Raw genomic sequence first — 26,823 nt, 5'->3', positions numbered from 1 at the left:
TAAACTCAAATCTATTGTACTTGAGAGCAAAATCTTTTGTGCTACAAGAACAATGTGTCATAAACGTGTACCTACACAACAAACTTCCAAAATTACCCATTAAACAGTTCATATGAGGTGTTTTCTTCAGCTTTGTTAAGTTTAGGCAACTAACAGGACTTCACTATCATAAACACTTGTGTGTGCGTGACCAGTGACCTTAATGACTTGAGGTAATTTCTTCAAATTTGGTACAGAAATCGACTTGAACTCAAGGACGGTGACCTAAAAAAAAAACATGGTTTTGGCCATAACTCAAGAAAAATTCATGCCCAAATGAAAAGAGTGCACTCAGTAAAGTTGGCACAGGTGGTGAAGCACCTACTGCAATGCCACCACAACTGCCAGATGCAACCAGCAGAGATTTGCAAAGTTTTTCCAACTTTAACATGACGCCCACATACATTAAGGTCAGACTGTAGCAGTTGTTGATCACTTGGGGCTCCTAGTGGACTTTTAAGAGGTCAGCTGTCAAAAAATAAAATTACTACATGCCTCCACCAAGGAGGTCAAGTTACAGTTTACATCCATGTCTGTCCAGACTCAAATATAAAGTATAAAGTGAAGAAAGGAATTAAGTGAAGTGAAGGAATTCAATAAAATGTAAAAAGGGTTTGTTTGTTTGTTTTGGCAAAAAGTTTTCACTATAAATTTGTAATTTCAGTCAGAAAATGTCACCATTTCATCATATTATCCTGTTAGATATTTCTGTGCAATTTTGTCATAATTAGCATATGCATTCCTTACTTATGGATAAAAATAAGTAGTGATATTAGCGTGGGACTTACACAGAATGTTGGTGATTACAAAGAGGTCACATTCAGATATTCTTTTCGGGCGGAGATCTGCACTCTGCTAAGTGAACTCCTCTCATAAAAAAACCTCTCATAAGTGTTTGAGAAAGATAGTGTTCATGATTAAAAGATACCAGATTTGGCTGTTGGTAGCAGACAGGATGCAAAGTGCAGTCTCTGGTGTCAAAAACATTTCCTGCAGGAGGTCGGGAAACCTAAGAGGTTTTGTGGTGCAACAACAATAAGCTATTTCCACCGTTGGCTCTGAGAGACAACAGTCATTATTCACACACAGCCGCGAGGAATAGCTTGTCTGGAAAAATGCATGCAGACAGCAATAAACTGCATCACACAGAAATGTCCTAAATTCCAGAAAAGTAAATGTTCACGTTATAATAGATATTTTTTATTACTGTGATAGCTTTTAATCTAAGCTTGAATTTATGTAGGGTTTTCTTTTTGTGTGCTTGTATTTGTCTACAGTTATGGTAGAAGTCATGTGCGATATCAGGAGAACTTGAACTTCAAATGTCTTCAAATTTGAATGTGCGTTTAATGAAAGAAGCACAAAACAGCTTCTTACAAACTCAAAGGAAAATCCCTTCAATGAATGCAAACATGAAACATGGCACACACACTGAATCCGGGACTGAGTATCAAACCTCAATAAATTTTTTCAGCACCGATGAAATCATCTGAATATGGAAACTCTAACTCTGTAAAACCATCTCAGTTAGTCTTTTCACTGTTCCAACAATCACCAGCTCTAGTTTGGTCAAAATTAAGTGTTAGATGTGGAAATATTCTGGCTCTGCGGCCCAGCCGGTCACCACCGGGGCTGCAAACGTGATCTTTGGAGGCAACTGTACATCCACTAAAAGTGCTGCAAAGCATCTGACAACATCATGGAATTTATCCCTTGGTAAAGAGTAAGGTCCTTTTTGTTTAACAAGAAATAGTTATATTGCTACCTTCAAAGCCACTAGACTACTGTGACAAATACAGTAATTTTGCCTCGGAGATCATCAACACACTTCACTCAAACTCACCTGAAACAAAACAATCAAATAACTGCAAAGAACCATTTGCTGCTATTTTAATGTTCAGAATCCCCTACATATAACCTCAAAAACTAAAAACTAAAAATAAACACTCAGGTGCCACACGTAGAAACTTTTAGAGGCCTTTTGGGAACTCGAGGGGCCGTCTCTGTTTGCTGAGGCAGCGGTTGCCGAGGTGTTTGATTAGCCTCGTAGCCCTGAGCGGTCTCATCAAACGGCTGTGGAGATAAATGGAGTAATTGGCAAATCATTGGCACTCTCTCCCTCTGTGTTTCTGCTCCGTCTCCTCTCCCTACACCTGCTCCCACTGGCTTTTTAGTGTTGTCACCACAACCGTCTGAAGTGCTGTGAAAGACTGGATTCAATACTGTTTCCTTTGTCTGGTTCTGTCATTTCTGTCTCCAGAGGGCACAACCTGTGTGCATGAGAAGTATGATTGGCTCTTGGATTTAATTAATTAAAAGGAGAGTTACAACAGACGAACCTGCAGTCAGTGTCAAATTGATATGACGACATCATCACAAAGTTTATCACAAATTATGCGTAAATCTAAATCCCAGGTAAACAGAAAACAAACCTGACCAACACTTGGTAAATTTCATTTTTCCAAATAAGTGTGAGATGTTTTGCTCAGTCACTTTTCTTATCAGTGACTGAAATGGACCACAAGAGTTCACACTAATGGTTTGCACAAGACTTAATTACTTTTATTACTGAGAAGTAAATATTTAATATAAAATATATACAAATGCTTAGTGCATAACTTAAAAAATACTAATGTTAATGTTAAAAACTGCAGTATGTTTTACGTTGCTGCTCAAAGCATTCAACACATTTTCAATCATCAAATATGGCAGCTTGGTCAGAGGCTGTGTAGGCATTCAAAATAAAGCAGAAAAAAATACTTGATTAGGTTTAGAGGACAAAATTACTTGATTAGTTCATGGTTCCAGTTAAAATAAGCATGTTAAACACAAAACACTGCTGGAGTTTCACAGGAAAATAGGGTTGCAAATCTCCCAAACAATGGAAGTGAATGGAGACCAGTTTTCAAATGTAAAAAAACAACAGAATAAAAACATAAAGTGCATCCGTACTGCATGTTTGGTGTAGTCCGAGTCTCCTAAAGCTGGTGGACGATATACAGCGGTGCTTGGTTTTGGTTTGTCCATTCTGCAGAAAATAATGCCTGGCTACGAATTTCCTGATATTACAGCTAAATGGTCATTAAAATATGTTTCTAAAAACATTTTAGGTGAATAAAAGGCAATGCAGTAACAGAATAACGGGTCACATTTGAGCAACGAAGTCTAATTTGACTGTTTGATCTGAGTTTAAAGAGCCTAATGAGTCGTACTGGACGGAAGATAAATCTACATACCAGCGGACCTCTTTTTGAAACCAGTGGTGTCACCCCCTGCTGGCTAATTGAAAGAATGCAGGTTTAAGACACTTCTACAGTGGTTTTACTTTTCAGACGTGGAAGCTCTTTCCACTATTTATCAAACAGTCTGTGGTCTAAATGCGTCCTCACTTAATTCTGTGAAGTTGTTAGTCTGTTAAGTAAAATATATAATTGGTTGTCTGCTGTATCAACACTTGTAAAGTTCTGTTTGTGTAGTTTAAAGTTCTCCTCTGCTTCTTCTTTTCTCCTCAGACTTTCAATAAATCCGCCAAACCACTTTTTTTGTGTCTTCTTCTAGATCTTTCCCAGTTTCAAGTTGGAAATCAAAGAGAACCCACAGTGCGTGTGTGAACTCCAACGCAGCAGCGATCACAGCAGTGGGTCTGGTAAACATAACCTTGTTGTGTTTACTGGTGTCAGGATTTGTGGATATTAAAGTTTGACGCCGACTTTAAATCGGCGGCGACAGGTGGATATCTGAGCGAGTTTGACTTTGAAATAAACACCGCGTCAAAAAACGTCCCTTCTATTAAACAGCTCGAGACACTACCTGTCCTTCCTCCCTGTCCCTCTCCGCCCTCCATCTGCGTCTCCCTCTGTTAAGAGGAGCACTTTGCTGCGGTGGGTGACAGTAATGAACTCTGACTCAGTGAGGCTGGAAAGGATGTAAATGAATGTAGATGAGGATGAAGAGTAATTGCTCACACAGAGGGCTCTGAAAGGTGTGTGTCAGTAAGAGGTAAAGTCTGTGAGAGAGGGAGAGAGCACCCACAGGAGCGTTAAAGTGGAAATGTGAGGCCCAGTCAAAGGAGAGAAACTTTAAATATATGTTTATCTATTAATGAGGCTGAATTGATGGATTGATGAATGGGTGGGTGGACGGATGAGTGATGGTGAATGATGGCAGATAGAAGAATAATGGTGAATGCTGTTGGAGAGGAAACAGGGACAAGAGAGAGAGAGAATATGATGGGAAAAGAAGACATCAGAAAAGAGAAAGGGATTTAATAAAAAGGACACGAACTGGGAATCAAAGACATCAAAACTTCAGAAAAATGCCGTAGTTGGTGCTTAACATCTCGCAGATTCTGTAACTTTTTTAATCTCATTTATGCTCACTGAGAGTTATTTTACTTCCCTCCTAATTATCCTGCTGTATGAGTGAGTGTACAAAATATAAGAAATAAGTGATGATTAAATGTGTCCTTGTGCAGCATGGTCAGCTGATTACTTTAAACCTAATTAATGTAGAGAGACTGGAAAGAAAGTATTGTATAGAATTTCTCATGTTTTTTTTAAGTCCTGGTCTCTGCGCCGAGTGGAGAAGAATAGAAACATATTTCAAGTTCATAATTTCTGTGGTAGCATTATCATCATCAATTCTTTGCTGCAGAACTTTTTCATAGTGGCCAAGGTCTCTTACAGCAAGCACATTTATTAATGCATTCATGTGGTGTTGGAATAATCAGAAAAATGAGTTCCTGACTGGTAAATTGAGTCGTTGACAGCATATGTGCAGAAATATGACGGGCAGAGTAAATGTTTGGTTGATGGTAAGAAACTTTTCACTAAAGTTGCCATGTGTTTCTTGATCTCTTCCTTTGCAAAACTTTCTGGCTTAAGGCTCTCCAATGCTTCATTGGCTAACGAATCATGTTGTATCCACTCTTAGTGGTTGTGCTGTGTATCCTGGTTATGATAACCTATACTACAGCTTCTGTAAGAACCTCATCTGTGGTCGCACTGTTGACTGACCTTTTAAGAGCAAAACTAAGTACATTTGGCTCTCACCTTGTCAAAATGCACATGAGAACATAAAAGCATTGTTGCATTTGGCTCCAGTGTTAGCAGCCGCCTGTTTAAACTTCATGTGGCTGCTGAGGCTGCTCTGTTGCAGGAGAATGTGGAGGGGGTAGACGGTCCTGTATGTTTCTTCTCAAACCATATTCCCCTTACCCTTTTGAAATCCATGCAAAACAGAGATTGGGTGGGTAAAGTTGAGACAATCAACATATTTGAAGCACTGATAATGTGACTGCAGATGCGCTGTCCTGTGTGCAGACAGACTCTTAATTCTAAGCTCATTTTTCTAGCCTTCATCTTCTTAAAGTGCGCCTGCGGTACGCCTACCAGGATTGCTGTGGTTGTTGGAATGGAGGGATGCATCCCCAAAGATGCCATGTTTTAACAACTTGATAAAGTATGGAGGCAGGTTGTTAATTTTTAAGTGCTGATGATATTTATTATGGCTACTTTGAGGTTCTTAGTAGAAGACAGCTTTTATGTAGGAGGGTGTCATGAAGTCTCCCTTTCTGCCTGTAGTGGTGTCCTGTAGGAGCTTGTGGTCAGGGACGGTTGTTCTTTACATGCACAAAATATTAATTTTTGATTTATGCACATATGGGTTGATATCCAATTCTCTCATGATGTTTAACCCTGTAAGACCCACTGTTGCAGAATTACAACAATTTTTGTTATCCCCCAAAACCCCCCTTTTTTTTTTTTTTTTTTTGGTTCAACCACATTAACATACTCGTTTGGTCCTATTGTTCGGTCTCAGAATGCTATTGGGTCATACATTTGTATATAAGGCCTGCCATCGGGTCAAGAAGTCACACAACCTCCAGATTTTTGAGAGAGCATCATCCCCTCGATTTACTGGACTGGATTTATCTGATTGAAGTAAGTAAAATGCTTTAAATATTTTTTTTTGTGTTTATTACAGTGTCTAGAACATGTCCATATGTAGTCATTGTGGAAAATGTGCCTTACATTTTATTTAGAGCTTGTTTTGTAATTGTTGCAATATTACAACGTTGGGTGAATGTGGTAGTCAAAACAACCCTGTTTTGAGAGGAACTTCAATTTAAATTTTCCCAATATAACTTTAAACTACACATGATTTACACATTCTAGCCTGATATTAGATTACATATTATTGTATTAGAAACTAGTGTGCAAAGATATATTTCCATATCTAATCATTTTCTTTTACTTATAATGATTTCTAACCACCTTCAACACTCAGTATTTTCCCCTTATCACAGAAAGCAGGACTTTCTAACAAAGAAATTCTGTTTGTGCATGTCTTGGCTATCAATAAGAAAATGTTCCTATCAATTCATAGTCAAAGCAGTTGTGGGGGATGCTTGGGGGAGGGCATTTTTCCATTGTTCTGGAACAGGTGTTGATGTTCAGGAAAGTAAGGTGTTGTTGTAAATTGGAGGCTACCTGCATACCTATTAGTATGATAATCAGAGTTTACAATTGGTCAGCTATACACTATTGTGTGACCAGTTAAATGTGTGAATAGGTTACTTCAGTGCAATGTGTAAACGCTTCATATTGAAATCAATATCCCCACCATCCCCTCTTTTTCTGCAGGTTATCTAGAATCTAATAAGAATGTGTGCTGTTTATATATACATTTGTTTCAATCTTATTTTTTCCATTTCAGAATGCCACCAGCAAGGAGAGATCTTCGGTACAATGTGCAGGATGTGATTGGGATTGTCCAAAATGGAGAGAGTGATGTGGACATAGAGTTCGACGACACTGATGCGAGTGACGAGGACTCGACCATCCCTAGGTGATGGGAGTCCAAACGGTCCCTCTTCCAAGAAAGCATGTGCACACCCCCCACAGGATGTGCGCAAGGACCTAACTGGACATTTCCCAATGAAGGTGAAGAGAGGACGCTGCAGACATTGCAGTAAAGGGTATACTAATACCCAATGCAGCAAGTGTGATGTTCGCCTCTGTTTTTCAGAGGACAAGAACTGTTTCTGGGACTATCACTGTAAATAAATGTCAAAGTTCTAGTTGTTGCAATAAATGACTGTTCATAACAACATGACTGAGATTATTTTTCATGTTATACTGTTCTGGGACAAAAGCAAAACCCTGCAAATGAATCCTTAGTTCTGTATTGTTGTTCAGACAATGAGTACAAATACAGGAGATTCTGCTCCCCATTGAGCCCAACGTTGCAATATTACAACATTTCTGTAAAAACTTACAAAAACATTTTTTTTAAAAAAAACACCTCATTTTTAGCATCAAAGGCCTCCTACAACAACATCTTAATGGTTGAAAAATTTTTTTTTAGTGTTTTTCTATATTTGGGTTTTACAGGGTTAAAAGTAGGCATGTTTCTCCTTCTGACCCAAACTGTTTTTTTTTTTTTTTTTTGGATTTGTTTGTTTATGCATCTCTACCCCAGCATTGCAAACTGTTGGCTCTGCCTCAAGATGCACAAACCACTCAGGCTCTCCCCCATGGGTTCCATGCCACAGCCAGAAACTGTCCATGAAAGAGCATCATAACCCCTGTGAAATGACTCATTTCACTATCAGAATTTGATCCATTTGGTCCAATAACTTTTGGAAAGTCTTGAAAGCCACACAATTAAAATAATTTCGTCACATTCAACTTAGAGGAAGGCTAAACCTGAAGTCAGCTGGCTCAGCGAGTGGTAGTCTGGGATTGACCTCTATGAGTTGTGGGGCTGGTGGGGGATCCATAACTTGGTGGGTGCAGTTGGCGATTTGAGGGAAGACGTCATCCCCCTCATTAGCAAATGACCAAAACGCATCCCCCTTGTTAACCTGCCGTCCCTCCTCTCCACCCCTTGTAGCAGAGAGAGTGCAGGGTCAGAGAGGTTGTTTAGTTGGATATGTTGAGAATCACTGATCCTTTATCTGACTGACATTTGTGCAGGTTAGAATCTATGGCCCCGACCACAGCCTTGAAATATCAGTCGCCTAACTGTGCTGTGTTAAATCCATGGCGCTGTCCATGGTGCTGAAGTAGACATTTTCAATAATTGCACCTTCTTCTCCCAGTCCCATCCTTTTTTTTTTTAATCTTGGCTCTATAATATCCTTTAAGCTATGTATTATAAATACTCAGCTCTACACTATATTATAGAGTAATGTCACCTTCATGTTCACAGTGAGAAGTACTAACGTGTTGTCAGAGAAGAGTGAGAGGATCATAGAGACACTGCAGCCTGTAGAGTTCCTGTGATCATTCAGTAGTATCTGTGCAGCTGAAAAAACACCCCCAGATATAGTTTTTATCATAGGGTTACTGCTTGAGTGACTTGAAAACCTGAGTGACTTGTATAAACTTGAGTCACACTGACTTAATTTTAAACAGGTAAGGGGGCTGTCTGCTGCAAACTGCAGTAAACCCCGAACTGAGACGTATATTCCAAATGCTCCAAAAAACACGAATAATATGTGACAAAGAAGAAGGAAGTCGACACTAAGCTTTAATCTGTCACTTCAGACTTGTGAATCTAGAGGAAGATCTTCCCATTTGCTGCTTTCATTGTGTTCAGATGCTTTGTTTACGCTCGTATTCATGTTGCGTGAGCATATTTTGCTGTCGCTCCCCTCAGCTACGCCCCTCTGCTCTCACAGGAAATCATCTGCTGCCGTGGCGTCACGGCGAGGCCGACCGGCCGCCGCAATCACAACAGCTCTGTCACTTCTTATCTCCTGTCATGAGCACAAAACTCATTTGTGTAAGGACTACATGCCACCTTGTCCCCCCTGAGTCCTGTTGACAAATATGAGCTCCCAGCTATCACCGAGCTTTTTACATCTACAAAAAGCTTTAAAAAAAATCTTCCTCGTCCTCTCCTGCTAGTTGTCATCTTACTCACACACAAGTACTACCAGCACACATCTGAGCTCTGCTCTCCTCACTACCGACTGCTTATGATGCTAATATAAGCATTACATTACTCTACTTTGCATTTATTGTATGTCAGTTTGACACATAACTTCAGCTCACTTACAGAAGTGCAGTGTGTGTGTAGTATGTACGTTTCCAGTTACTGCCGTTGAAGTTAGTTTAATGAACAGTCAGAGTCAAATTTTACTTCCACTCCAAGTAAGATTAATTCACACCTTTCATATCCTTAAAAAGGCAAGCTTTTCTCATTTCTTTTTAAAAAGAAGAAGCAGCTACAACTCCTTGATGCCGATATCAAAACCAACCACAGCAAAACAAAAACCAGCCACAGCAACACATATCTGTAGCAACAAAAACGCTCGGTTAAAAGAAACTGTTCTCCGTTAGAACACCACCAGCATCCATGCTCAGTAGCTGCTTTGATTTCACACTTTGGATCCTGACAGCCGGTCAGTTTTCGGACATGTCAGCTGGCCACTCACCCATCACTCGGAGCCTCTCGGCGCCCACCACCACCTCCTGCTCGTCGGCGGAGAAGAGGAGCTTCCCGGAGGTGGATTTGACTTCAAACATCTTGCCTAGTGCTTTAAATCCACTGGATCCTGGACCGAACACACACAGAAAAAGAGGAGACATCAAAGAGGAGCGGCTGGAGCTGATTTCTTACTGAATTACCTCAGAATTTCAACATTAAAATGCATCCAAGTGGAAGATGTTAAAGGTGTCCTGCAGGACCTGCTGACTTAAGCAGAAGATACTCCATCTTTATGTTGGAACCAAACACCATCATACTGTTTATGGACTTTATCCGCATTGATGAGAATGATGAATATTAAACACCACATGTGGTGGTTAAAGTGTCGTTCCATCCAAAAAGGACCTTAATATTTTGTAAGAATTTGTTGCCTGAATAAATAAATACGACTTAAAAGATGATTAAACACAGGCAGGACCAGCCTGTCCTCACTCCCAATGCGTCAAACGGCAGCTTGGTCAGTGTCCCTGCACTTCAAACTACGATCCTGTAGGTACCCCTCTAGCATTTTGTTTTGATTTGCTGTTGAGGTCAGGTGATGTAGTATAACAAAGTCCACATATGGAGGAGATGTGGTAGATGGATGGATCAAACAAACACAGGGCTTTCGCTTTAAAGGCTGGGCTTCATGTTACAATGGTCAACGTTCTTCTGTCAATGTTTCTTCTTCATTTTAACATACATTGTCTTTTAATACCTACCTGGCCTACATTATATTGCATAAGTTACATATATGTACTCATCTAAACCCAAACAATGATGTTTTCCTCAACCGAACCGATTCATTTTTGTGCCTTTGCTTTGAAAGTCTACCTAAATGTTGCATATTTACTCCAGCTAACTACAGCTGAATAGTTTTTAATCAGCAGCAGCCAAACTGAAATGTTTGCACTTTCTCAAGTTAATGTGGTGAAGGTGTTCGCAAACAGTTGCCTATTTACACGCCAGCAGACGGTAAACAACATTATCATTTATTTGGACTCGTGTCTCTGCCAAAAGGACAATGTAAGTCCAATATTCAGCCTCCATTAGCTCTGTTTTTGGTCTCCACCAACTCCTGCTATGTTCAGCTGTGTTCACAAGCTAACTGCTAAAGTCTGTCTGCCTTTTGGTGCAATGCAGATGGCAAACGGTAGATTTAGTAGAGATTATTAGAACTTTTATACAGAGTAACAGCTGTCTGTTGCGGCTGGAAACCATTAAGGATAATGAGAGCACTGATGTTAGAGAAAAAATGACTGAACTTAAATAATTTAAACTTTAAATAAGTCAAAGGGACACAAACCTCTGGTCTCCTGGATGAAAGTCTTGTTTGACACATTAATCCACCCTGAACTCTTTGGGGTGGATGGATAGCTCTTTATACTTTATGGGTCATAATTACTAAGACCATCAAAGGTCACAGCCTAACAGTATATGTAAATATGGGTTGTAATTATCTGCTTGTACAAACAGTGAGGACGGGCCGGTAACAGTGATTTCTTTAACATGTCACATAAACATTTGACCCACTGTTAAAAGATAAATATTCCTTAGTTGAGCTTTAAACACATGGATGTCAGTTGTTTTCATAGGGGAGAGAGGTGAGGTGTATTCAATCTTTTGCAATCTGCAACCTCACCACTAGATGTCACTAAATCCTACACACCAGTCGTTTGAATATGAAAATCAACTCAAAGTTTCAGGATTCAAGCTTTGTTAAAGTTTGGTAAGCATTGTGCAGTAATGCAATGTAATGTTCCAATAAATAAATTAATTAATAAAAAATAAAAAATTGACACAAAAAAACTTTTCTTCTTACTCACCATCTATTGACAGCTGGTCTAAAGTCAGAAATGCAGGTTTTGCTCTGACAAAACTACATACTGCTTTGGAAACATCAACAGAGTGAATTTTTGTGTACCTGGTTTGATTTCATCTCTTGCCACTATAAAAGTCTTTAATAATTAAAGGGACAGTTCACCCCAAAAATGAAGATACATACTTTTCCTCTTACCTGCAGTGCTATTTATTCATCTAGGTTGTTTTTGTGAGAAAAACTGAGTTTTGGAGATGTCTGACTTTTCTCGCATATAATGGAACGACACTGTATTCAGTTTATGGAGCTCAAAGTAACAAAATAAATAAATACAATTAAAAACTCAACACTAGTGACTCTTTCGAGGAATCATGACCAAGTTACTGAACATAATCCACAGACCTTGATGTGAGCAGTTTCATGTTTCATGTCATTCCAGTAGACAGAAAGTAGTTTCAATAGGTTTCTACTGCAGAAAGAAAGTACTTCCTACATGGAACAGCTCACAACAAGGTCTGTGGATTATCTTCAGACATTGCTATTGAGTTTTTCAGATGCACCACAAACCGAGTGCCAGTTTCATTATATTCGAGAGAAGGTAGACATCTCTACAGCCAATAAATCTAAAACTCTGAAACTGACACCAAAACAATTTTGATGGTTAAATATCACTGCAGGCCAGAGGAAAAACATCTATGTATGATTTTGTGGTGAACTGTGCCTTTAAAGTCCAAAAGCATCCAAAAACTTGTCAGTAAACACTTCTGAAACACTGAAAAATATAGAATAAAGAAGCAAAACCCTTTAAATCGTGGAGGTGATGAGAAGTTTGGAAAGCCAGATGTGACTTGTTGCTGAAGAAGATTTCCACCACAACGAGAGTAAAAAAAACACATTTCACTGAAAGTCTGCAAGAAACTTGAGAAAACACTCTGACGGAAACTGCCAAAAGTGAGAACGGTGTCTTGACAAACAAGAAATAGAAAATGTAGACAACTCCCTCCAACTCAAATTGCTTTGTCTCATGCGGTGGCAGAAAACACTCGGCGTCGGGGGTGACTGATTGACACGCGCGCAATTGATTCTGTCACTCTCCATCTGGGATGTGAAGTTTCTACCCATACACGAACGCCGCTCAGTCATCCACGAGAAACATCCGATGCAGACTTTGCCTTCCTCCTCCTCAGACCCAGAAGGCAAAATGTCAGCGCACTTTTTAACGTTAGAGACACTTCTTGTGCATGTTTACACAAAGTGATTTCCATTCACTGAAGACTGCCAGCTCTATTAGAGTGTGACAGGCGGGAGAATGTACAGAAGAAACTGCGATCGCAGAGTTATGGAGGAGCGACTGAAGCCTCTGCTGGCGCCATTAAGGGGAACAGAGGAAGAATTTATGATGTGATTATGTTTAATCCTGGAAATGAGGCAATGACTCCTGACAGATCGAGCTGGGGTTCCTCAACCGAGAGTTTGGACCCCCCAAAGGGTCCCAAGATAAATCTAAAATTGTAAAATGATCATAAGAAACAATTTATCTGCCACAAAACTTTTTTTAAAAAAAAAACAACTTTTCCTAATCTTTGTGTGAAGTGGTAGATGAACCACTCGGATGTCCCGCCAGGTAAAATGACTGATTTCGCCAGTGGAGTTCGGTTTGTTTAGAGAGAGCAATATTTGACTTGTATAATGGCAGTTTCCCTTTGGAAAAGTGAAAATAATCTCAACATAGCGTACACCTAAAATATGTTTTGCTGCTGTTCCTGTCCACAGCAGTACATTACTTAGCAAGTGGGAGGCGGCTGACCACCATCTACTGTGCACACTATCCCTTTAATGTGAAACACTGGCTATAAAGGTGTCAAATGAAACAATCTGTAAAGGGTCAATTATGATCAATGATACCAAAACTCTTAAAAAAAAACATATATACATATATATATATGTATACATGTTTTGGCAATAAAGCATCTAAAAATGCACATCAAATAGGACTTAAGAGAAAAAAAAATCATTCACTGACATATAAGAATTCTACATGTCATGCATCTGTTGCAGCTGATGTCATCAGCCTTGTCAGGTTTGATGTTGTTGAAAAAAAAAATCAAAAAATGTATCATATCAAAAGAAAACATCAATAAGCTACATGAAAGCAGTTTGCGTTCCCGCTGCCGTTTCTTTCATACCTGTTACAAGTTGCGTGAGCAGCTGGTTTTTGGTGCCGACGATATTTACCGACACGTTCCTGGACGACTGCAGGAACAGCGGACGGCCCTGTGGAGAAACAGACAAGCTTATTTATTTTGTTTGCAGTACAATAATTACTTTCTTCTCTTTTTAAGAACAGGAGTACCGATGAGAAAAGGAATGAAAAATTAACTTATTCAACACAAAACACCAGATACAGACTTTTTTTTAATGAGACACAACTGAGTGTTTCTAAGTTAGGAGTTGACTTGTACTTAGAACAACACAGGAAAAATATATTAGAAAGATATTAGAGATATATTAAAAATATTTGCACCCTGTCAACACAGAATACCTGTCGAGAGAGTTACAGATTGTTTGATTAGAACAGAATCTATGAATTATCTGCCCTAACCCCTACAGTGACCATCACAACTATATTTCAGTCAGACAACTCACATGTAAGAATGTTTATTGCAGCAGCAGAACATAATTAGAGTTTGGTGTCTAGGCTCTGACCTCATCACTCCTCGCAGATTATGCTTATGTAGAGATATTGAGGAGTGATGAACACATACCGGACCCCCTTTCGGAGCCTGCAGGTGGATGCTGGGGGAAGCTGGTGGGGCTGAATGAACAGGCAGTGACGCTGTTGCAATGCAACAATGGCACTGACAGGCAGAGGGAAAGATGGGAGGTTTAAATGGACCACCAGATTGGAAGGGTGTGTTTGGTGTGAGGCGTGTCATGAGTGACTGCGGTGCAGCTCAAGTTGACTGCCTGAACTAGCTTGTTGACTGTTTGCCGATTTAGCACCTCAATGGTCAAGAGAAAAAAAAAACTACATAGTTGAAAGATCCACTGTTATAAATGGCTGTCAAATGCTCTTTATCTTTCAGAATGTCTGAATATATGCTCTACAAAATCAAACATGAGCTGTCCTCAACTTTTTCAGTGCTCCAGTGATGCATCAGCCAATCATATGTCTTTGTTTCACCATTTAATAATGATGAATGATGATTCCTGTGCTGGAAGAAAAACTTATTGTTGCCATCTGCCAGTTTCCAGTTTTATTCAACCCTAGTCCTTTTTCTTATCACAACACCAACAAAAATCTTAATCTTAACCCATCACCTAAATGCTACAAGTCCAACAACAACTCTACCACATTACAAATTTCCTTGAGTTTGGGAAGTTGGAAGAACAACTTCCCAGTTTGAGAAATGGGACCATCTGAAGAGCATGTAAATGCAGCATTAGTCATGGTTGACTTTTTCAGGGGTTTTTTTTATGGTTACATTCTGTTAGACGGATCACCTGACTGGCACGCACCTGTGCTGACTTGGGGTCTGGCCTTCTATATGCTGAGTCAGCTGTAATACTATAAAAAGTACAAAAGCACATTCACAGACAGAAATATGCTTACAAATGTATAACTTCACATTCAAACACACGCAGCAGAACTGTCCGAGCGCGGAGCTTTCAGCCTCCTGCTCCGTTTGATAACTTCCATTTCCCAGAGTGCCCCGCACCTCTGTAATGCTGATCACGTCGGACACTCTGCTCTTTCTGTGCCCGACTAATCTTCATGCCTCAGTCAACTTCTTAATTAGAGATAACGGCCTGACCATTGTGCTGCGCTCACAGCCGCGGAGGGGATATGCCTTGTGTGTATATTACTGATAACATTATGGCTCTTGCCAAACTTATTGAAGTTCTCACAGTAAATACAACAAATGTATGATATGCAAGCAAGAAGTTATTACAATAACAATGCAGTGTGAAGTGAATGTAAAAGTAACAAGAAGTTTGAAATAGTTGATACATTTAAGGTGTTGCTGTGCTGATAAGTACATTAACTTTCACAGTACAGTCATTTGTATGTCAAGTTTGACAAGTGCACTCTGCCTTTCAGGGTACTCAGGTAGAGGTGTGTGTGTGTGTGAGAGAGACTAAAACTAATTTGACTTTTAAAAAAAATGCTGTGGCAACTACTTATTTAAATAGGTGCTAAAAGCAACTAAAACTTCCTGAAAACAGTTTTCTGACAAACTGTATTTTTAGGGCCAAGAGTCACAAAAAAGGAGCACAACTGCATAGGGAGTACAGCGAAAGTTGCCTGAACACACAGTACAGAACAGAATACTGACCCTGTGTAACTCATGGTGAAAAAGCTGAGCACAGCTGAAGGCGATGAGAGCTAACGAGTTCAGCCACAAACCCACAAACTTCATCCAAATGAATAAAGTTTCATTATGAAACAAAACATCACGGCAAAAATCATTTTGTTTCACATAAGAAAATAAGACCTAAAATAACGTGTTAATTCTAATACATGTACTGCACTGTATGAGATGGGTCAAATAAAATCTTGGGCACAATCTGTAACCACAACGGCGGCCATACTGATATGAAATAGGAGGGTAAACACAGGTGCTACTAATGCTACTAATTAAGGCCCCCTTTCAATTGTTGTAGCAGAGCCAAAATTCACAAAAGCAGCACCCTGACTCTGTCTGACCTGCATGGAAATGAACTGTTATTAGTATCATTAGTAACACCTATATTTACCCCACTATTTCATGTCTAAATGGCTGCAATGAAAAAGGTCTGCACCAGAGGCCGAGCAAGTGGCAGGCATGTTTTGAATGAGTGCTGCACTGAGAAGAAGTGTAACCCAAACGGCTTTATGTTTCTCTCATAATGCTACTGATGCAGATTAGCAGTATAATGTAAAAGTCATTCTCCCGGCAGAGCTCACCCTCATGCAGAGAAGGAGATGGAGGTCGGAGTAGAGCCACTGCTCGATGGTGCTGGCAGGAGCCAGCTGAGGTGCAAGAATGGATGAATGAATGGATTGATATTGGTCCTTGCAAAGCCACAATTTCTGCTCCTTTATATGCTGCACTTGTTGACAGATTGGACGTATTTTTCATGTTCTCCATCTTTTGTCTGTTATTGATCTCAGCACAGCTGCAGGTCATGGGAGCTAACGAGTGAGCAGTGACTACTCTGTGCACCGCTTTGAACTACAGGCCTCTATATACTGTGCTGTCTTTGACTGTTGCAGGCAAAAGTTGACTTTAGACACACATTTTGACATAAAATAGTAGGATAAACCAACCCATTCTCACCCCAACTCATAAAATATGTTTTGTCACGACCCCTCAGCATCTCATAAAGGTGCACAAGGCGCCCATTACCACCTGGGCTGTCCATTCACTCCAGTATTAACCCATTTGTGGTGCTACAAGACATCGTGAGCATCCAACCCATTCTCATCCCAGGTTATCAACTACTGAGGCCACCTCGGTTTAAGCAACAGCTACTTGGGTATATCTAGGATAAGACTACGTTTAGGATTAGGATTTAGGTCACATGAAGCATCGCTGGGCATTGCAGATACAAGCGGCCGAAGTGAGTTTCTTACATACTACATTGGCTTGGCTCAGCTGGGTTCAACCTTAGGGTCTGAGTGCAGAGCTTGAACATCTAAAAAGAGTAGAGCCAGCTGAGGCATTTCATTGCTTTGGATTTCGTAGGAGGAGAGCTCGGGTTAGACCCAGAGCTCGCTGAAAGAATTGCATATCTCTTCAGGCCCGGGAATGCCTCGGGACCTTCCCCAGGAGGAGCTGGAAAGTGTTGTGGGGGTGAGGGACGGGAATGCCCTTCTTTGCCTGCTGCTTCGACAACCTGACCTTGGATGTGAGGCTTTTGAAACAACTAATATCCCTTTAATGGTCCTAAAATGACCTGAAAACAAACCAACTCTGATGCGTTTCGGCATCAAGCCTTCGTCATGAACAAAGGGCCGAAACAACAAAATCTGCTCGAGTGTTTATATGTCCTCTAGGCCACAATTGAATGGAAGATTCCTATTGGTGGAGGACCAATATAAAAGGGCCTTTCGATCCATATGATCTGTTTGACTCCTTGACGAAAGCTTGATGCTGAAACACTTCCAAAGTTTGTCTGTGCCGTGACAATAAAGGTACTTCGGTTGTTTTAAAAAGAGAGCGCCTTGGAGTTATTTGTGATCTTTGTGTCCCTGAGTTCATGAAGTGCTTCTACACAAAGCCCTCGACTTCATGTCTGCCATGCAGTCATCTCCACCCAAAGTGCTTTGTTCGGTGGGAAACACTTTTCCAGTGAACATAATCCATGCTGCTAATATGCTTCCATCAAAACGTAATTGCAATTAGCAATGAATGATTAGTAATATACAAATAACTTCTATGAGACAGGGCTGCCATTCGTTTTCTCATTTTGACCTCCTGTATACATTATCTCACTGTTATCAGTCACAACCCAAATTTCCTGTCTAATTAATAATCCATAGCCTGGTGATGAACTCAGTAAAAAAAGGAACAGTCTTTGTCATGCTAATAAGCTCAGGCATGTAGGCCTATAAAATGTTTCTTCACAGCACCAGGCTTGAGCTTCAAAACCACCGACAGAGTACAGTGTGCTGTGTTTCATAGCAGCCAGCTTATCGTTCCATCTCTCTGCACAGTTTTTTTTTTTTTTTCCCTCCGCCACAGTCTCTTAAAATGCCTCAGAGAGAATACTGCAGGAGTCCTTTGGGGCTGTTTGTGTACAGTACATGTGTTAAGTTTGTTGTTGTGTGGTGCCTCTGATCCACTCTTTCTCCCTCCTCTCTTCGTTACTAATGCAACAGACCATATTACTCCCAGCAGGACGCCTCTCACACAGACAGAAATAAGCAGGGAGAGAAAAAAGGAGAGGAGCACCAAGAGAAAGACATGAGGATTGGAGTTGGTTATAGAAAAATTTCTTGGAGGCAGAGCTGTTCCAAAGGCAACAAAAGAAAAAAAAAAAAAAAACTCACTGGTTGAATTAAACCTCAGCTGAGCCAAAGGACCAATTTTATGGAGCAATACATGGTTCTCTTTCAGAAATCCAGCCTGGTTTGATCAAATTTGATCCACAGTTTAGTGCCCAGGCATTTTTTTTGTTGAAAGGCGCACAGGGTTTGTAGCAGGAAGTCATGATATTTGGTAGTGGTTGATGGTTAGTTAATGAACCAGCAAACTGAGCGCTGACTTCTTTGAAAAGTAAGCTCATTTTACCTGATTCTTATATGTGAGCATTTCGTTGATTTTGTCCATTTAATAACATTGACGTTTTTGTCTGTATTCTAAGACTTCACACCATCCAAACATGACATCATTACCAGAAAACCAGCTGTGTAGATTGCCTGTGCAGTTTATGAAAATTAACATTTAAGTTTATTGTATGGCGACCTCTTGTGGCCATAAATATTATAAAGGAGTGGTATAAAAGGCAAGAAAGTATGAGGAATGGGGTGGAAGAATGGGTCGATGCAATGGAGGTAACGTAAAGTCCATAACAAAACTTAAGTTACTAAAAACTTTAAATAACTCTATGTTTACTTTTCGCTTTACGCAGGACTCAAACCCTGGTGAACTGGGTGAAATTCCACCTCCTTATATTTCTCTTGTCATACTTATTAACCCACTAATGGTCGCTGCCTAACGATAAATGGACATATCAGTCGGAATAAGCTGCTGGCACTTTTGACCAACACAAATGTTTTTCTGGTAACGATTAACTATGCGCTATATGTCACATGACTTACGTAGCGTAAGGTCAAGGTCCATTACACGCGTACTCATTAACAGTCATTGGTAATTCAATATTCCCTCCAATTTTAGCTCTGTTTCTGTGGGGACTGTCCATTGTTCTGATGTTCTGTTGTTCCAGAACCTCCATGGCTTAAAAAATCCCACTTTATGTGATGTGATGCCTCCATCACATTCTGGTAACAATGTCTCAATTCGCTTGACCCGAACAAAACCAAATTCGGAGACAGACGGATGCCAAGAGACACAAAAGACAAGAGCCAGCAGAGACATGGAGAGAAGACTAACTAGGAAAGAGGCCGGTGTAGGAAGTATTGGGTGATATATGGAGGCCATACTGGAATAATATTAACAGAGGAATAACTGCAACACATAGCAGGGCTCTTCCTCGGTTTATTACTTTTTTATCTGTCTGTCTATCCTCTCCTGGACTGACCAATTGTCTTTTCCCAACACCTCCTCCTTGGTATTACTATTCCTCTCACCTCCTCTGCTAAAGCTACCAGCCAGCCAACTATCCTTCTCTCTGTCCTCTCCTCTGTTTATTTCTCCCTCTTTGGTATTTGTATCTTGTCTCCATTCTTACTTGCTATTTGCCCTTTCCTTTTTCTATTCTGAGTTTCATATTCATCTCCATTCCACAACAGCCCAACTGTTTGTCCCCTTTCCCCAATATTTTCAAGAGAATATTTAGATTTTACAATATTAGATGTAATCTTTTGCACCATCCGAATTTCAGAAAGGTTGGGACAGAATGCAATGATTTACAAAAACTTTTCTACTTTTATTCAGTTTATACTTTATACAAAGAGTCTCTTTTGTTGTCAATGGGAGACAGGTCTGGACTGCAGGCAGGTCAATCTAGTACCTGAACTCTTTTACTATGAAACCACGCTGTTGTTTTACCATGCAAGGCAGCTGGACTTAAATATGATCTCGCCATCTCGATCTGATAGACAGATGTTTCATCCAATTGCCTGCCAAGTGTTTTTTGAAAGCACCTGCCCTTGTCCAAACTGCTTTTAAGGACAACTTTGCAGGTGGCTCTGTGAAACAAACCATCTGGCGTGTCAGGTTACACAGTTCTGACACATGCAAAATGTGCCGTGGCATTGTCTTGGTGAAATAAGCAGGGACGTCTCTGAAAAAGATGTTGCCTGGATGGCAGCATATGTTGCTCCAAAACCTGGATGTACCTCTCAGCCTTCACAGATGGGACAGTTAGCGATGCCAGGGGCGCTAACACACTCCAATATCATTACAGATACTGGCTTTTGAATTTACGGCTGGTAACAATCGGGATGGTCCTTTTCCTCTTCAGCCCAGAGGTCACGACGTTCATGATATCTGAACACAATCACAACATAAAAAGTGGACTCTTCAGACCATGGCACACTTGTCTACTTTGTGTCAGTCCATCTCAGATGAGCTCAGGCCCAGAGAAGTCTGCAGTGGTTTTGCATGTTGTGTTTTTGCATTTGCATATGCAGTGACCGGCTGTGTTTACTGACATGTTTTTCCTATATACAAATGAATACAAGTTGGAAATGATTTGCAAATCATTGCATTCTTTGTAATTCATTCATCATTTACATTTTCTTTACACACATTTACAATACTGACATGGCACCACCACGCGGCTATTTCCTGTATTTATCTTTTCGATTACATTGCTGATAGATGTTCATATGTTTAACCTACAAAGCCTGCTAAAGAGATCTTCTGTAGTTATTCATAGCAGCTTCTGGTACCACTTGGTGAAATCTGGACTTCATTCTATTTTAGCATGGGATGATATCACGCTGTAAACATGTGTTTGTTTGAGTCAGTGTTGAACTTGGCCAACTCGCCACCTGTCAAATCATGCTTGCTGGCTGCCCGTCTCTCTCGTTCTAATTCAGTCCTCCTCCATCTGTCTCCCTGTTTCTTTCTTTACTACTACTACTTCCTCATCTCCATCTCCATCCTCACTCTGCTCTCTTGTGCTCCTCTCTGCACTCCCATCTCAATCTGCATCGCTCATCCTCCCTCTCAGCTTGCGTAAGGTCCTAGACAGCAGAGATAAAGTGCGCTGCTCTCTTGTATTATCAAGCCATCCGTCCACTACCTGCACAGAGCTATTATTACTGCCAGGAGTAGAAGGGACGGAGGGAGAAAGTGCCTATCACTCTATCGTGCCCATCTCTTCATTTCTCCTGACATCTCTCAGCTTGGATACTCCTCCTGTAGTTGTTATAAGCACAGCAGGAAGCACATCAGAATGTTAATTTCGTAAAAAGAACATACCGGGGGACCTCAGACAGGCTCTGCATTTGAAGTGGTAAACGCAAGAAAGATTTCCTGCAAGAAAATGGACACTGAAGGTGTAGCTCCGTGTAGCATGAAGGAAAAAGTATGTTGCAGGGTTGTTGCATGCGTTTGTTTCCCCACAAGACCACCTGGTTCCGCTGACAGGCCATATGGTGCTTGTCATAATGTTCTATCATATCTTTTCTTGATATGACAGGACATGAAATTACATGGCACCTCTTGTCTCAATATGACATGCAATGACACAAAACATCTTGTTATGACACGACACGTCATGACACGTCTCTTGTCTTGAATCATCTCCTCTTATCTCATCTTGTCACAAAACACACACACCTCACCTCGTCTTTCCTGATTTGTCCTGATGTGACAAGACATGACATGACGCAAGGTAACACAAAACATGTTGTTATCACAACATTTCTTTTTCTTCTTTTCATGGTGTGACATCTTGATGTAATGTTGACATGATACAAAATGTGTTGGTCTTGTTATGACATTTCTTGGGGGGGGCATTTCTTGTTTTGTCTTATTATAACATGACTTTATTGCCTTATGTAGACTCACATTGCTCAGTAGAGTCTGAGTGCTTTCTCAGTTTTGTCACCAAAATTTGGTGGAAACAATTGGAGAGTTTCAAAGCCCCTCCATTGCTGATCCCATCCATCAAGTCTTTTGGGAAGTCCTTCATGGTGGGTGACATGCACATGTTGCATACTTAATACTGTGGAAAATGGGAGTAGAGAATCAGTCCTGGTAAAGCGTGTCCTTGAAAAATGTAAGGGGTTTGTTAGTGGCCGTTCTGAACATGACTTGCATTTAGAAATCCCCAGACAATCGGTAGGTGCCGCGATCTCCAATTGTCTGGTGTTGCGAGACTTTATTAAAAGTGACTGGCTGGCTTGACTCCTTGATTCAATATTATCTTTCACAAAATTAACACCAGAATTACCAGAATAATTCCAGTCAGTTTAAAGATCTCTGTAATGAACTGATTTTTTTAACAAACACCCCTGACAAGTAAGGCTTTGCTCAGACTGCAGGAAAATCAGATTTATTTCTCAAATCAGGTCTTTAAGACAGATTGTCCACACTAGTATTTGCAAGTGATACAATTGGATTTGCGTTTTCAGACGTCACCAACCTATCTCCATGGGTTGCTATGGTAACATCACAGGCCTCAGTAAAGAAAGGTAGCCAATTTTATGATTTACTGACACCTTTAATAACCTTTAGTTTTCAGATTGTCTATTCTTTTGTTGGCAGTACTTAGAAAACCATCCTTTCTTCCATGCTGCAAGATATTTGATAGAGTGGCTTGTTCCATTAAGCTCCTTCCAGCTATGCCTGTTTCAGCCCTTTCGAACTCCCAAAGTGTCAAATATGGCAGCTTGACCCTAAGCTTCAAACTATGACGCTGTAGGTAGCCCACTAGTATAATTTCGGGAGGCGGCACTCTAGCGTTACATTTTAATATACCATCAAAGTCAGGTGACGTAAAAAAAAAGTGAAAATCTATCTTTGGAGGAGGTGGGGTGAATGCATGGATCCAACAAACACAGGACTTTCACTGTGGAGGCCTGGGTCTGGTCCCAAATTAAACCAAAAGTCAACATTAATTAATATCAAAGTTACGTAATGCACATAAGTTACGTGCGTGAACCTAATCCATGATCTTTTACTAAAAGATGGTGGAGCCCTGCACATGTAAAACTGACACCGGAGGAGTAACTACAGAGTCACAGTTCGAAGCAGAGGGCTGCAGACCAATCTGTCATATTTGCCGAGTTAGCAGTAAGAAGGTGTTGCCGGCATGAAAGCCAGCAGACAATGTATTTCAGCATCTGTCCGCGGACTGCTCTGCTAGTACCAGTAGGGATTCTGCTCAGCCACTCTGATTCACTCCCATCAATCTGGATTTGTTGTTGACACGGTGTGTCATGTTGCGAGTGAGGCAAAAGAAATCAGACCAGAGTGGGCGGACTGGAACACGTCTATATAAACTGAATTGGACTGTCATTTCAAATCCTCCAAATGTGGCTTGAATCTGATTTGCAGAAACCACATTTCATGTATTTTTTTGCTGTCCAGACTTTCTGAAATCAATCTGGTAATTCCAAATAATAAAATCTGATCAAAACCTTTACCTGGGGTTCATTTCAAGACCCTGCTTTTGTTCCTGATTTACTGGGGACCTTACATTCCAGCCTCATGATCAGTCTTTCAGAAATGACAATGAGAGCAGAATGAAAGACACAAGTAGATAAAGGGACTTTTATTGTAAGGGTATCTCTGCCTTTGGCACCTGGTGTGGTGGTAGGACACCAGGGACAGGCTTTTACTGCAACTACTGCTCCTTCAGCTCGAAAGAATTGCCTCTCTGTGGAGGTTTTCTGAGACGAGACACAATGGTAGACCCACACCACTTATATCCTATCTGACCTGGGAACACTTCAGGATCCCCCAGGAGGAGTGGGTGGAGAATATTACATTTGGACGACTTGGCTTAGTCTGCTGACAGTACAGCCTGACCCAAATGCGTAGCAGGGAGTGTACGGATGGTGAGAACATGCGGTGTTGTGTCTTTCCTCCCACAGAATCTATGTTTGCGTGGTTTGTTACAGAACCGCCAGAATTTAAGGTTTATTAAAGCAACACTCAGGCATTTAATAAAATCGATACAAACTGTGAAGTGGAGGCACTTGTAGTTTGAAACTTCCAGTATGAATCAAAACAGAATGTCGCACGGTGTAAGATCGTGGCAACATAACTCACTGATTCACATTATCACACTCACAGTCATTAGACACTTCACACCATTACACCCTCTCACCTCATATTGAGTGTTGTCATTCATGCAGTGCTACACTACTCAGTCTTTTTTTTCCTCTAGCAAGTATTTTACACTTAAATTGAGGTAACAAAGGCAGTTTTGCATTGATCTGAGATATGCTACATGACACTTTACACTCCTTATGCAATGGCTTAATGACTTATGCTGATTCTTATGCTGAAGCTTCACTAAGGCAAGTGAAAAGGGCATTGCAACAGCTGAGACGTGAATGATACGTTCTAAATAAAATGAAAATAATGGTCTGAGCTGAAATAACCAGGATTGAGCCAGTTTGATGATATGGTGTATGAATTTCAATTGAGAGTCAGTTTGGTTCGACATTGATGGCAAGTGGGCCATTACACTGGAAAATCCCATTTGTAGCATTTTTGACCAATAATGAGAAGGTCATTTTTGTCAGAATTTAGTAGAAAAAAAGTTAGGTAACATCCAGTACTTTATAGTGTATAAACAGTTGTGGAAAGCATTGAGGTTGCTGAGATCATCAGGTTTTACTGAAACATAAAGCTGAGTGTCGTCTGCTTAACAGTGATATGAAATACAACCAAAGCCACTGATTATCTGGCCCAAGAAAAGTACGTACAAAGAACCTAAGCTAAGTTGTGAGCTTAGCATTGTTAGCATGCTTAAAATAGTCTGTGTATCTGTGTGTGACTTACTGGTTTGGATTGGATTTCTTTGGCATAGAGGGGTTGGAGGAACTCAGAGTCCCCTTCCAGTTTCAGGCCCTTCTCTGTTATTCTGAGGTTGCCCATGCCGTCCTGTGAGAAACAAAGAGACAGTCACAATTAGTTCAAACTCTCTTCTCATGATTTTAGAGCAAATATGTATTCCACACATATCCATCCCCAACCATCTTGTTTTAACGCTGATATTTCTGTCAGATCGCTGATGCATGCATTCTGCCGATACACAATAACACACAATAATGACAAACCACTCTATGAAATACTCTGAAGTTTACTTCCTAGTTTTTCTAGAGATTTCTACTTTGTATTATGGCTAAATGGAACCTGCTTAAGAGTCATCACGTTGCCTTAGTATGGAAACTTTGTCATACTAGGGTCACTTCTTCATATGACACCAGGTGGTTGTATGTGAGAGAGTCTGATGGCCTCCTTGGTTGCATGCACCCATCTGTTACCATGTTACCAAAGTTTTGTATTTGGTTTATGTGATGATTTAAAAAAAAAAAAGCTTTTAAGTTAACCTTGACTTGAATGAATGATATGTTTCCAAGGGCAATAATGAACCTCATTAAATAAGCATTAAGCAAGGCACAGGCTCAGTTGAAGCAGTCACAGGCTTGGAAGACATCTCATATTTTGGCATTTACATCTGTTATTATGGAATCATCGGAAATGTTTTCGGTCCGACATCTGAACAAAGCAGTAGATAACAAACAGGATCCTTTTTTGCTTACAGGCACGGTCACAACATCGAAGATGAATGCAGTCATCACACTTGTGCATCTCATCTCCAAACAACAACTCCTCAACAAACCCAAAACATACGCCAGAGCTCTTTTCCAGGACTTTTCATCTGTATTTGATACAATTCAGCCTGATTCATTCCAGTCCAAAATGATTCACTTACAGTTCAATCCAAACCTCATTCACTGGTACAACTCTTTTCTCATAAACAGAATGCAGTTAGTGAAGGTAAATTATACACTTTCCTCTCTGATCAGGATGACTGGAGATCCCAGCCGTACTGGGACCAAACACAACCTTCGAGACTCATAGTAGACGGGGGTTACAGTACCGATGTGGCACCCCAGGGCTAAGTCAGGTAATTAGACAGCTAGCTCCATGGCTAACTGCGCTAACCAGCTAATGCCAGCTACAGATATCAGCAGACATTGGTTAGCATACTTTAGCAACAACTCTGTAAGCTAAATCGCATTGGTACTGCTCTCTGTCAGCTCTATAACACTCAATGACATCTTAACAACAAGTCCAAATGAGGCAACTGTTCATGACACACTTATAATGGTCTCATGACAGCCAGTGTCAAAATCAACCACATATGACAGTATAATGTAATGTTAAAACATAAAGCTAAACAATTTCTTTAAGTTTGATAATGTCAAGTTATTATACAAATGACAGTTTTGTCTTTTTGTCTGACAACAGTCAAACTATCATAAAGACACCTTCATGTTATGACATGGTTCTGACAGTGTAATAACAGTATTATGCGCAGCCCTTCAAATAAAGCTTCTACAAAGTTTTTCTATCACACCAACTTTGGTCCATATATAAATGCTCTTGATCACAAATGAGTCTGCATCACAATTTTTTTATCAGCTGACGACATGTGCATGTCCTCTAGATGTCACCAAGACGTAACCAAGAGTTTTGCTCAAGTTTTTAATTGCTTTCTATTTTTACCTCCATCGTCAAACATCAAGGATGAGTCAGCACAGCAGTTGTGGGAAAGCCAGGACTCATCATTGTATTTATTCTCTTCATGTCTTTCCTGCCAATATGGTGCTGAGCCATGAACATGAA

The 26,823-nt window shown here is 40.4% G+C and overlaps 1 protein-coding gene across 1 annotated transcript in view; it reads right to left on the bottom strand.

Annotated features, from left to right (window-relative positions):
- Positions 1 to 26,823, bottom strand: part of sgcd (sarcoglycan, delta (dystrophin-associated glycoprotein)) — a 197,528-nt gene that overhangs the window by 75,049 nt on the left and 95,656 nt on the right. The window contains exons 3-5 of the mRNA XM_084730050.1: positions 24,970 to 25,071; positions 13,522 to 13,609; positions 9,485 to 9,604 (exon numbers count right to left, since the gene is read on the bottom strand). Coding sequence (XP_084586176.1) covers positions 9,485 to 9,604; positions 13,522 to 13,609; positions 24,970 to 25,071 — 310 coding nt within the window. The remainder of the gene's footprint in view (positions 1 to 9,484; positions 9,605 to 13,521; positions 13,610 to 24,969; positions 25,072 to 26,823) is intronic.

This window comes from Lutjanus erythropterus, chromosome 11 (genome assembly GCF_056507025.1).
Source record: "Lutjanus erythropterus isolate fLutEry1 chromosome 11, fLutEry1.hap2, whole genome shotgun sequence".
NCBI classification, from domain to species: domain Eukaryota; kingdom Metazoa; phylum Chordata; class Actinopteri; order Lutjaniformes; family Lutjanidae; genus Lutjanus; species Lutjanus erythropterus.
The sequence above is the reverse complement of the archived record's forward strand: the minus strand, read 5'-3'. Positions and strand labels throughout refer to the sequence as shown.